The sequence below is a fragment of the Blennius ocellaris genome (genome assembly GCF_963422515.1).
Source record: "Blennius ocellaris genome assembly, chromosome: 7".
Lineage (NCBI taxonomy): Eukaryota > Metazoa > Chordata > Actinopteri > Blenniiformes > Blenniidae > Blennius > Blennius ocellaris.
In genome coordinates this window covers 1,209,090-1,221,138 of record NC_137656.1, presented here as the reverse complement: position 1 = coordinate 1,221,138, position 12,049 = coordinate 1,209,090, and the positions used below count along the sequence as shown (strand labels likewise).

Below are 12,049 nucleotides of genomic sequence, written 5' to 3'. Positions count from 1 at the left end.
AGTCGATTAACGTGGTGGACCTCCAGATGTTTTCCTCTGGGTTTGATAGAGACTGAAAATAGAGCAAACAGGAGAGAAACTATTGAGTTTAGCTTCATCAAGCACAAACACGTTTCCTAATGAGCGCTGATCTTTCTTAATGTGTTTACTGGAGCCGGCGGCGTAATTGTAAACAAATGAGTTGTGTTGTTGTCGGATCAATTTGCGAAGGACAAGCTGCCCCCAAGTGGCCAAAACGATTAGTCGCCACCTTCTTTATCTTAATCACCTTATTTACTCCGCGGCTGTGTGTGTGTGTGTTTGTGTGTGTGTGTGTGTGTGTGTGTGTGTGTGTGTGTGTGTGTGTGTGTGTGTGTGTGTGTGTGTGTGTGTGTGTGTGTGTGTGTGTGTGTGTGTGTGTGTGTGTGTGTGTGTGTGTGTGTGTGTGTGTGTGTGTGTGTGTGTGTGTGTGTGTGTGTGTGTGTGTGTGTGTGTGTGTGTGTGTGTGTGTGTGTGTGTGTGTGCGTGTGTGCGTGCGCAGGAGGAGTCGATGGAGTGGCGTCAGTTCCAGGCGGACCTCCAGACGGCCGTCGTCATCGCTAACGACAATCAAGTCGGAAGCGCAGGAGGAGATCGGTGACCTGCGGCGACGACTGCAGGAGGCGCAGGAGAAGAACGAGAAGCTGAGCAAGGAGCTGACGAGGTCAAGAGCCGCAAGTACGGACGCTGACTCCGCCCCCTCCTCCTCCTCTCCATCCCCTCCTCTTCCACCTCCTCCTCCTCCACCTCCTCCATCCCCTCCTCCTCCTCCACCTCCATACCCTCCACCTCCTCCTCCTCATCCCCTCCTCCACCTCCTCTTCCGCCACCTCCTCCTCCTCCCCCTCCATCCCCTCCCTCCTCTCCATCCCCTCCCTCCTCTCCATCCCCTCCCTCCTCCTCCATCCCCTCCTCCCCCTCCTCCTCCTCCATCCCCTCCTCCCCTCCTCCTCCTCCTCCCCCTCCTCTTCCCCCTCCTCCTCCATCTCCTCCTCCTCTTCCATCCCCTCCTCCATCCCCTCCTCCCCTCCTCCTCCTCCTCCCCCATCCCCCCCTCCTCCTCCATCCCCTCCTCCCCTCCTCCTCCTCCTCCTCCATCCCCCCCTCCTCCTCCATCCCCTCCTCCCCTCCTCCTCCTCCTCCTCCACCCCCCCCTCCTCCTCCATCCCCTCCTCCTCATCCCCTCCTCCTCCTCCATCCCCTCCATCCCCCTCCTCCTTCTCCTCCCCCTCTATCCCCTCCTCCCCCTCCATCCCCTCCTCCTCCTCCTCCATCCCCTCCTCCTCCTCCATCCCCTCCATCCCCTCCTCCTCCTCCACCTCCATACCCTCCACCTCCTCCTCCTCATCCCCTCCTCCACCTCCTCTTCCCCCTCCTCCTCCTCCTCCTCCTCCATCCCCTCCATCCCCTCCTCCTCCTCCTCCATCCCCTCCTCCACCCGTTCATGCTCAGTATCACAGCTGCAGTGATCTGGCGGTGACGGATGCCGATGGCGGGGAATCGAGTTAACGGGCATAGAAACGCAGCAATGAAAGCGCATTATTTCTAATTCCGCGTTTTTATGCGTCGATGCAGCGGTAATTCGCCGTTTCGCCGGTTTCGATCCATAACAATAGGGAAGTGACGGCGCAGGAGCGAGCGAGCGCTCGGCTGCAGAGCTGAGCAGAGGTTTCAGGGTGGGGGAGCTTTTAAAAATAACTGTGAATAAAATATGATAAACATGAATAGACATTCATGTCTTCCACATGTTGCCGAGGCTCTGGTCTGTTGAATGAACTCGTTAAGTTGTTTACTCAGACTGAAGCCGTCCAGTCGACAGTGACGAGCCCGAAGCGAAGATCTGGGGAAACTCTTCGTCTGCAGACTCGCGTCGGCAGCTCATCCCACAAATGCATGTTCTTTACAAATACAGGCACCACTTGAAATGGAAATAAAACGGCTGCCCGACACAGATTTTCCTACTTTACTTTCTGTCTTCTAATGCAGATTCCAGTAATATTATAGCTCCAGGGTTTTAAAAATCAGTACAAGATGTGGCTGATTAACGAGCAAACTTGTGATCATCAGGACATGCACTTTAAAATATAAATATACAAAAAAAAATAACAAAAAAAAAAAAATATATATATATATATATATATTTTTTTTTTTTTTTTTTAATATTTGTAATTTTTTTTTATATAAAATATATATATATATATATATATTTAAAAATCAGGACAAGATGTGGCTGATTAACGACCAAACTTGTGATCATCAGGACATGCACTTTAAAATATAAATATTAAAAAAAAATTTATATATATATATATATATAATTATTATTGTTTTTTTTTTTTTTTAAGGCACTTTACCTATGCCAAACTGCTGAATAAGCACTTTATTTGCACGTTATGGTCGTTTTTTCAAAAGAGTTATTTGATCATGTTTGTCTTTGTTTTACCGTATCGTTTTTATACGTTATTGTTTTTACATGTTTAAACCTTGTGTGGAAGAGACGGCCTTGTTCATTAACACGCACCGCCCCGTCCAAAGAAACTAATAAATGCAAATTGAAATTTTGAGAGCGATTTCCATTTGTCACACACAGATTTTTGAAGGAACTTGCTGAATGAAGTGTTTTTGTTTTTGTTGTTTTTGTTTTTGTTGGTCTCCCCAGGCAGGATGAGGAGCGAGGCCGAGTGTACAACTACATGAACGCCGTGGAGCGGGACCTGGCGGCCCTGAGGCAGGGGATGGGCCTCAGCAGGAGGTCGTCCACCTCCTCGGAGCCGTCGCCCACCGTCAAGACGCTCATCAAGAGCTTCGACAGCGCCTCACAAGGTACCGCCCCGTCCGACGGTGGCGCTGCGTGTAGACTCAGTGGAAGAGCAGGGGGTGAAGCGGCGACGGGGTCGTTGATGCGCGTAGAGAGTGAAGACTGTCCTCGTGATGAGCAACTAAAGCATTTAAGACATGAACCTGGAAAAGGGGAGCGTGCATATCGGGTGGTCATAATCTTATGGCTCATGGCAGCATTAGTCTAGACCAAGGGGTCGGAAACCTCTTTGGTCCCTCCACTGTGGCTCCTGGAGCCTCGGTCCCACTGCAGTTCATCCCGGAGGGACGTAAGGAGGCAAGGCCACCCAGAGCGCAGTCCCGCTACAAAGAGTGGTAAAATGTAGGGTCGTGAACGACGCAGCGACGTGACGTCATCACAACAGTAATGGATGAAGAACGTAGAATTGCGGCTGCAGGTCATGACAGCGGCTCAACTGGTGTCTGAAGCCGGGAGCTTCCTGTACCTTTCACAGTAAAACTGCGGAGCGCCGACAGTCCCAGGAGGTTCATTGCAGACTTGTTGAGAGTGACGGAACATTCTAGTGAATTCCACAACAACTACAAGGACATTGAAAATCCCACATCTCCCACATTTATCTTCCATTTTAATAATGTGTAGCAATAAAGCAGCCGATAGCTGCAATGCATTGTGGGAGTTTCTGTTTGTCATGTTTTAAATGTAATTATTGGGGTTATATTAGGTTTGTGTTTTTGTTGCTTAGTTCATGTAGTTTAGTTTATTAGTTGTAAGTTGTCAATCAGCAGTGAAGGAGGTTTTGTGTGTCGTGTCCTCCTGGCATTGTCTTCCTGGGGACTGTCAAAATAAAAGACTGTAGTGTCCTCCTGGCATGGTCTTCCTGGGGGACTGTCAAAATAAAAGACTGTAGTGTCCTCCTGGCATGGTCTTCCTGGGGGACTGTCAAAATAAAAGACTGTAGTGTCCTCCTGGCATGGTCTTCCTGTGGGACTGTCAAAATAAAAGACTGTAGTGTCCTCCTGGCATGGTCTTCCTGGGGGACTGTCAAAATAAAAGACTGTAGTGTCCTCCTGGCATGGTCTTCCTGTGGGACTGTCAAAATAAAAGACTGTAGTGTCCTCCTGGCATGGTCTGCCTGGGGGACTGTCAAAATAAAAGACTGTAGTGTCCTCCTGGCATGGTCTGCCTGGGGGACTGTCAAAATAAAAGACTGTGTAGTGTCCTCCTGGCATGGTCTGCCTGGGGGACTGTCAAAATAAAAGACTGTGTAGTGTCCTCCTGGCATGGTCTGCCTGGGGGACTGTCAAAATAAAAGACTGTAGTGTCCTCTTGGCATGGTCTGCCTGGGGGACTGTCAAAATCAAAGACTGTAGTGTCCTCCTGGCATGGTCTGCCTGGGGGACTGTCAAAATAAAATGTGTGCGACTCTCAGGGTGTTGAGTTCAGTGGAAAACGGGACCAAATGGCTCTTTGAACATCAAAGGGTTGCCGACCCCTGGTCTCGAACCGTAATCCCGTGGTCTTTTTTGCAAATTTCCAATTTTAAATACAAGCTCGCCGTCGTCGGCCTCGGGGGGGGGGGGGGGGGGGGGGGGGAGACTTTCGCGTTTCCGTGGATTCTGCCGTTTCAGCCGAGTCACTGTTTGTGAATTGCCGACTCAGGTCCGCCGTCGAACGGTGCCGCCGTGGCGCCCGACCGCTTCCGCCACCCCGCTTCCCCGGACGCCGCTCAGCCCCAGTCCCATGAAGACGCCGCCAGCAGCCGCAGTCTCGCCCATACAGGTAACACACACACACACACACACACACACACACACTTTGCCGTGGGGTTCCCGTTTACACAAAAACCAACAACAATCTGCTGTTCACATCAGTTTAATTGCGTCTTGTTGAAAAAATGTTAAAAATCCACGTCTTCCTGAAAACAAGATGGAGTCTGTGTAAATAATGAGCGTCGTCCGGCGTTCAGAGCAGAATTTCACAACGTAAACAGTTTACTTTCATCTTCCCCCTGAAACTTATTTATATCATTTATTAATAATAACAGAACTTTCAGACTTACGGCATTAAATAACCCGGTTTGTTTAATGTGCTGCTTTTGGCCCGCGGCTCTGGAAAAAGAGACGTAGCAACGCTGAAACAACAAAGACAACCACTTACAAATACGACGCATCTCTTTGTATGTGCAGTAGTTTGTTTTTTTTAATTAACCGGTGCGACGAGTTAAAGTCCTCGTGAAATGTAAAACACTACTTTGCAAAAAACGATAGTTGTGGTTCTACTTCTAAGGTTCCTCCGACTCTGCCCCACCACTGTTGTCGCATAACAAAGTTATTTGAATTTTGAATCTCCAGCCGACGAAGTCGGGGGGAATCCTTCTTCGTGGGCGGAGCCTATGTGTGACGTCACAAGTTGTGCAGATCTCGATCTGTTGTGTTTATATCGGCTTGTTTCCCTCTTAAATATCCAAGTTTTTGCAGTGTTTTGAAGTTATAGTCGGCGTTTTATGAGCCTTGATGAAGATTGAGCCTGGAAGAGACCCAAGAGGAGAAAAGGAGCACGGGCAGAGGGAGCGGCTAGCCGCTAGCTCGTGCGGCTAGCGGGAGCCGCTAGTAGACGATCAAGTAAGACCTGGACTCGTCTTCGGTGATTCCGCGCAGTCTAAAAAGCTCTTGGACGTGTTGGATCCAGGAAGCCGGTCGTTCTGCCAAAAGTCAGGAGCCTCAAAGCCTCAAAGGTGAAAAGTGGCGGCTGCTGAGGCGAGGAGACGAGGACGAATGGAGGACGAAGCGTCTTCTGCTTCCTCAAACATGTTCCAGACGGGGTCACCGATGGCAGAACCACCTTCTGTGTCTTCTTCATCAATCACTGGGTTTGAAATGACCACGATGATGAAATCTGGTTAAATTCAGCCTCTTCGTGGTCAAAAACTCTGATCCTCCATAATGTAAACACAACTTGGGCGTGTGCACAACTCGTGATGTCACTCTGTTATTGTCAGAAGCTCCGCCCAGCAGAGGAAATAGCGCCGTGTATCGGCTATTTTCTCGCGGATTGCCGTGTTTTAACATTTTACCCTTCAGCCAGTTAGCAGGAAAACATTCCTAGAAGCGCCACCAGAGAGTTCTGGAGGTCGAGTTTTCATTTCACTAGGATTTGAAATCTCCAGGTTGAGGGTGAGATTCCTGGGTTCAAAGTCCAGTTCAGGAAGAGCAAGTTGCAAATGAATTATGGAGAAGAGAAACGCTCAGATCGACACTCATCCAATTTAGATTCACCAATTGACCTTGTGTGCATGTTTGTGGACACACACACACACACACACACACACACACACACACACAGAAAGGTATTTGAACCTTCTGCTGCGCACGCGGCCTCCAGTTTATGTCGTTTATCGCACTAATATGCAAACATTTTCACATTCTCTGGGTTTTTTCTCGTTTTTTTTCCCAGAGACACTCCGTCAGCGGCTCCATGTCGGCGGCCAAGCCGCTCTCCTCCTTGAACGACAAGAGGCCCAGCTACACGGACATCAGCATGCCAGGTAAACGCCGCCGCTCCCCCCGTTTCAAGTCACGAGCACCGTCCCCCCCCCCCCCTCTCTCTCGTGACAACGTGGAGCGAGCGAGCGAGCGGTCCTCGCTCCCCCGGAGGCCTGACGTGGCGGAACTTGGCGAGTTTCCACGTCGGCGCCGAGTGGGCGATAAGGGTGGGGGGGGGGGGGGGGGACTAGCGAGCCCCCCCGGTTCCCTCGGTTCACTCGCCGCAATGGAACCAGTTCAAGTGCTCCGCCGTGTGAACGTGCAGACTTGGCCGTCGCCGCCCCGGCCTCCGTTTACTTTTCTCAGATTTATTGTTTCTTGGCGAGCGGGGGAGGGGGGTGGAGGGGGGGGGGGGGGGTGAGGGGGGGAAAGGGGGGGTTTGCGACGTGTGTCGGTGTTCCCTGAACTCGAAAGGGTTTGGAATGTGGCTCCTCGCCGCGGCAGAGGAAGTGGCTCATGGAGTGTGTGTGATGTCAACGCTCGCCGTGTGTGTCCCACCCCCCCCCAGCCGAGCACCTTCTCAGGGGGGCGTCGGCCAGCCGGCCCTCCTCGGCCCTCCAGAGGGTCTCCAACATGGACGCCACCAAGGCCATCTCAGGTTGGACTCGCAAACCCCCCCCCCCGTCGTTCGCCAGGTTAGTGTTTTTGAGGAGACTGAAGCCTGACGCCCCCCCCCTCCCGTCTCCCCCCCCCCGTACCCCCCCACCCCCCCCCCCCCCCTCCAGCAGCGTCGCGTCGGAGCAGCGAGGAGATCAAGAGGGACCTGGCGGCCACGGACGGCGCCTCCTCCGCCTCCCTGATGGCGATGAGCGCCGCCTCCTCGCCGCTCTCCCCTGTCCTCCGCCTCCCCCACCGCCTCCGTCACCCCCACGGCGCGCAAGCCGCCTGAGGTACGCCTGCGACTCCACCCGCTTCCCGCCGGCGCCTTTCCAAAACAAGCGCACCGTGTCGTCTGTTGGCCTTTCTGACACGGTGATTCTGTTAACGCCGAGTTGTGTCTCTGTCTCTGTGTGTCTCTGTCTCTGTGTGTCTCTGTCTCTGTGTCTGTCTCTGTCTCTCTCTGTGTGTCTGTGTCTCTGTGTGTCTCTGTGTGTCTCTGTGTCTGTGTGTCTCTGTCTCTGTGTGTCTCTGTGTGTCTGCGTCTCTGTCTCTGTGTGTCTCTGTGTCTGTGTCTCTGTCTCTGTCTGTCTCTGTGTGTCTGTCTGTGTGTCTCTGTCTCTGTGTGTCTGTCTCTGTCTCTGTGTCTGTGTCTCTGTGTGTCTCTCTGTCTCTCTCTGTCTCTGTCTGTGTCTCGCAGGGAGGAGAGAAAAGACCCGCTGTCCGCTCTGGCCCGAGAGTACGGCGGCTCCAAGAGAAACGCTCTGCTGAAGTGGTGCCAGAAGAAGACGGAGGGTTACCAGGTACGACCCCCCCCCCCCCCCCCCACCCTCCACACCCCCACCCCCCCCGCCCCCCAACCTCCACGCCCCCCACGCTTTGGAATAAACTCTAATTTCAGCCGATGTGCGAAATCCTGAAACACATCCAGGAAGGTTTTGCGGCCCTCACGTCATCACTTTCCCTTTCATTTTATTTTGAAAGACGTCGTGACTCGAGCAGAAATGATGATTCATGACAACGTACAGCTTTATTACCTTTGAATCAGGCGCTCACTAAGACCACGTGCAAAATGAATATTCTACCCCTCTTGGTGTTGTTGAAAGCTATTTGTTTACTTGTTTTAGTAAAAGCATACAACAATTTATTGACTATAGAATAGAATCTGGTCCAAACTGGTGTAAAACTGACTAAAATCATACATACATGCTTACTTCCTGTCCTAGAGGCTGGTTTAACGTTTGTTACCGATTCTGACGTGTTTGACCGGATAAAATCTGGATTATTTGTTTTTTTGTTTACTTTTTTTTAGCGTCTCTTCAGAGTCCGACGTGTCGAAGCAGAAGCAAAGATTTCCAAACCATCCCAGGGTCTTTATCCGTCGGTAATGAAGAGGTGTTTACCTCATTTACCTGATGTAGGTCACGGTTGCCATGGCGCTCCGGCGCTTCTCCAGGAAGTGAGCAACATTTAGCCCGTCCTGCCCGAGGAAAACAAGGCTCCTCGCCGCGGATTAGCGTTATGACGCGGAGCGGGGGCCGGGCGTCCGGGGGTGGTGGAGGGGGGGGGAGTGGGGGGGGGGGGTTCATATAACTCCGGCGTTTGTTTGCAGGCGGCTGTAAATCTGCCGGCTCTTAAAGGTCAGATGAGCGCTGATAGTGGAAAAAGACGATCGGTGGGATGCGCGCTGACGCTCCGTATAAAATCCGAGGCGCGTCGCGAGACCGCGCCGCCGTAACCTCGCGGATAAATCATCGTTAAGTTAGCGGCGTGACGGCCGGGTTGATGGCGTCCGCGGCGGGCCCCGACGCTGCACGGCGACCCCGGCTCCCCCGGGGGGGAAATGTCGTGCCGTTTCACAACGATCCCTTTCTCTCCGACTGTAAAATCAAAGTTTGAATGAGGGGGGGGATCGCTTATGGAGTGTGTGTGTTTCCTCTTCCTCCAGAACATCGACATCACAAACTTCAGCAGCAGCTGGAACGACGGCCTGGCGTTCTGCGCCGTGCTGCACACCTACCTGCCCGCTCACATCCCGTACCAGGAGCTCAGCAGCCAGGAGAAGGTGAGGGAGGCGCCGCCATTCAAGCTTTTCCTCGCTACTCTGTCACCTGTGACTTTTAACTGGCCTCTTCCTCCTCCTCCTCCTCCTCCTCCTCCTCCTCCCCCCCCCCCCCCCCAGAGGAGGAACTTCACGTTGGCCTTCCAGGCTGCGGAGAGCGTGGGCATCAAATGCACTTTGGTGAGTTTTGACGCGTCTCTTGATGTCCTCCAAAGCAATACGTCGATGGCGATCTACCAGTCGATCGCAAAGGTCGTAGTAGTAGATCGCATGACATTAGAAAAAAAAAATAGACGCTGGTGTAATGAAGCTAATTCACCTTTCCGAATTACGAGTACGATCGAACGCCAGCGTCAGATGACGGCTGAATTTTTCACCGCACACGTGCAAACGACGACGCTAAGCGTGGCGAAGCTAACAAGCTAGTCAAGCGAGTTGCCGCAAATTTGAAGCCCCAAAAAACGAGTGGGGGGGGGAGCTGGACCAAGTGAGAAGACGAAGACGTGTCACTTTCATGAGGAATGGGAGGTGGAATTTTTTTTTTCACGATGTCATTTTCGAAGTGCGTTTGTCTCGTCTGCCAGTCGACGTCTCAATACCAAAGAAGGTCGTCAGAGTAAAGTCAGGTAATTACAACAAATGTTCATAGTTAGTTATGTCGTGTTGCACAATATTGGCTCGTACGGTTTTGAAAGGTCCATCATTATACATTGTACATATAAAGAATCCTCTATATGTTTGAAAATAAATATATGTTTTACTGGGTGGATCACTTTGATTTGGTCGTTTTATATAAGTATCTCGCAGGCTGGAAAAGTGTGACACCCCTGGTTTAGAGTGCCGGCTGCTTCTGCTGCTTGTTGTAATCATTACCCAGATCTGAGCTGCAGAGTTTTTTTTTTTTTTTTAAATACTTCTGCTTTTATCCTCATAAACCGTCACACGTGTGCTTGAGGCCATCAGAGGAGACTCACCTGGAGTCTCTGATGCTCTGCTGGTGGCCTCAGTCTCCATAGACCAACACATTAAAAACAGTGAACACTAATTAAAATAAACAGACAACAATGAAATAGAATATTAAAACCCATATAGACACAGATTTTCTCGCTAAAACTACTTTCCTTTGGTCTGATTAAAACGTTTCTGATTTCATTGCTGTGCAGCTCCATTAAAAATGCAAAAGGTCTGATAGCAACTGAGTGAAGGGAAATAATTCCATCTCTGAAGCGCAATTCAAGCCTGCAAGCGACGTGTGAGATGTAAAAACAAGAGGGTGTAGTAATTTAACCCTAACCCTAATCCTTGCAGAGTCTCAGGTCCTCGCAGAGTCTCAGGTCCTCGCAGAGTCTCAGGTCCTCGCAGAGTCTCAGGTCCTCGCAGAGTCTCAGGCCGTCGCAGAGTCTCAGGGCGTCGCAGAGTCTCAGGGCGTCGCAGAGTCTCAGGGCGTCGCAGAGTCTCAGGGCGTCGCAGAGTCTCAGGGCGTCGCAGAGTCTCAGGGCGTCGCAGAGTCTCAGGGCGTCGCAGAGTCTCAGGGCGTCGCAGAGTCTCAGGGCGTCGCAGAGTCTCAGGCCGTCGCAGAGTCTCAGGCCGTCGCAGAGTCTCAGGCCGTCGCAGAGTCTCAGGTCCTCGCAGAGTCTCAGGCCGTCGCAGAGTCTCAGGCCCTCGCAGAGTCTCAGGCCCTCGCAGAGTCTCAGGCCCTCGCAGAGTCTCAGGCCCTCGCAGAGTCTCAGGTCCTCGCAGAGTCTCAGGTCCTCGCAGAGTCTCAGGCCCTCGCAGAGTCTCAGGTCCTCGCAGAGTGAAAAGAGACGTCCGTGGATTCAGTCCGTCTAAACCTGCAGCAACGTCTTCAGAAGTGACGTTAGCTTGCGTTGACCGCCTCCGTTTTGCCTCCGTCTTGCAGGACATCAACGAGATGGTGCACACCGAGCGGCCCGACTGGCAGAGCGTCATGACCTACGTCACCGCCATCTACAAATACTTTGAGACCTGACTGCGCCGCCTCGCCCCGACGACCACCTTCCCTTCTCGCAGCACAATCAGAGCCACGCCCCCTCCCCCCCTCGCCTGAGCGGCTCACCACCTCCACCCCCCACCCCCCACCCTGTACACTACATCACCCACGCTGCTCGCCTCGTGTAGACCCGTACCCAGGAGCGTTCGCGCGACGAGCCTGCCGACGCAAACGAAGGTCTGGAGATTCTGAAGGAGCCAAAACTGTTCAGTGCCTTTTTTTGTTTTGTTTGTTTTCTTGCTTTTCCTCTCGTTTCACGTCGTTCCAGACTCGTCCAGGTTTGTCCCCCCCCCCCCCCCCCCCCCCCCCTCCTCTAAATGTTTTCTGTTTACACGTATCCAACCTGAACGTTGTTGTATTTCCTCGTCGCCACTGAAGAATCCTCCTTTTCGTTGCACCAAGTCTTCAGATGTTCGGTAATGTTACAGATGCCTCAAAGGAAAACAAAAAAAAAAGAAAAAGTGCCTGTGTGTTTGACTGCAGGACGCGAGGAAATGACTTCTTTTACTACTTTTTTTTTTTTTTTCTCTCCACAAAGCAGAAGATTGAAGGAGTTTTGCCAAATAACCTCACCGGCGCCTTTTATTTTTTATTTTTAATTTCTCCTCCTAATTTCCTTCCTTCTCGCTGAATACGGACGTACGACGAATTCCGAGCGGCCGCATTCGAAGCACAGACGTCTTAATGGCCGACTCTCACGCGTCGTCGTTGCTGCACTAATAACACGACGAGCGTGGATTTCCAATCGCTCAGTGTTTGTATATCGCAGGTCTGCATTCGCCGTCGTCATTCTTTTTTTTTCCCCCACGCCCTCACAAACACACAATTTGTGTAGTTTTAAGGTGGAGTTCTCAGACGATGAGAAGTCGCTAGAATCTAATCTGCGGCGTCGGGCCGGTCGCGGCGCTAGCGTTATCCTGCCGGCTCGTCAATCACCGTCGACCGAGAGCTTCTGGAGTCTCGTTTGATCCTCGGGGCGGGTCGGAGTTCATTTAGATAAAACCGGCCGAAAAAACTCA

General features: G+C 51.8%; 1 protein-coding gene across 1 annotated transcript in view; it reads left to right on the top strand.

Moving 5' to 3' along the window:
• LOC308132730 (cytospin-A-like) overlaps window positions 1-11,009 on the top strand; it is a gene marked incomplete at both ends in the record, with an annotated part of 13,180 nt that extends 2,171 nt beyond the window's left edge. Inside the window, 16 exon segments of the mRNA XM_080499911.1 lie at window positions 27-40; window positions 521-586; window positions 588-672; window positions 675-696; window positions 2,678-2,841; window positions 4,478-4,505; window positions 4,507-4,597; window positions 6,272-6,362; window positions 6,869-6,958; window positions 7,089-7,191; window positions 7,193-7,238; window positions 7,240-7,250; window positions 7,658-7,760; window positions 8,906-9,022; window positions 9,140-9,199; window positions 10,920-11,009. Of these exon segments, the coding sequence (XP_080356037.1) occupies window positions 27-40; window positions 521-586; window positions 588-672; window positions 675-696; window positions 2,678-2,841; window positions 4,478-4,505; window positions 4,507-4,597; window positions 6,272-6,362; window positions 6,869-6,958; window positions 7,089-7,191; window positions 7,193-7,238; window positions 7,240-7,250; window positions 7,658-7,760; window positions 8,906-9,022; window positions 9,140-9,199; window positions 10,920-11,009 (1,181 nt within the window).
• Window positions 11,010-12,049: the final 1,040 nt, after the last annotated feature.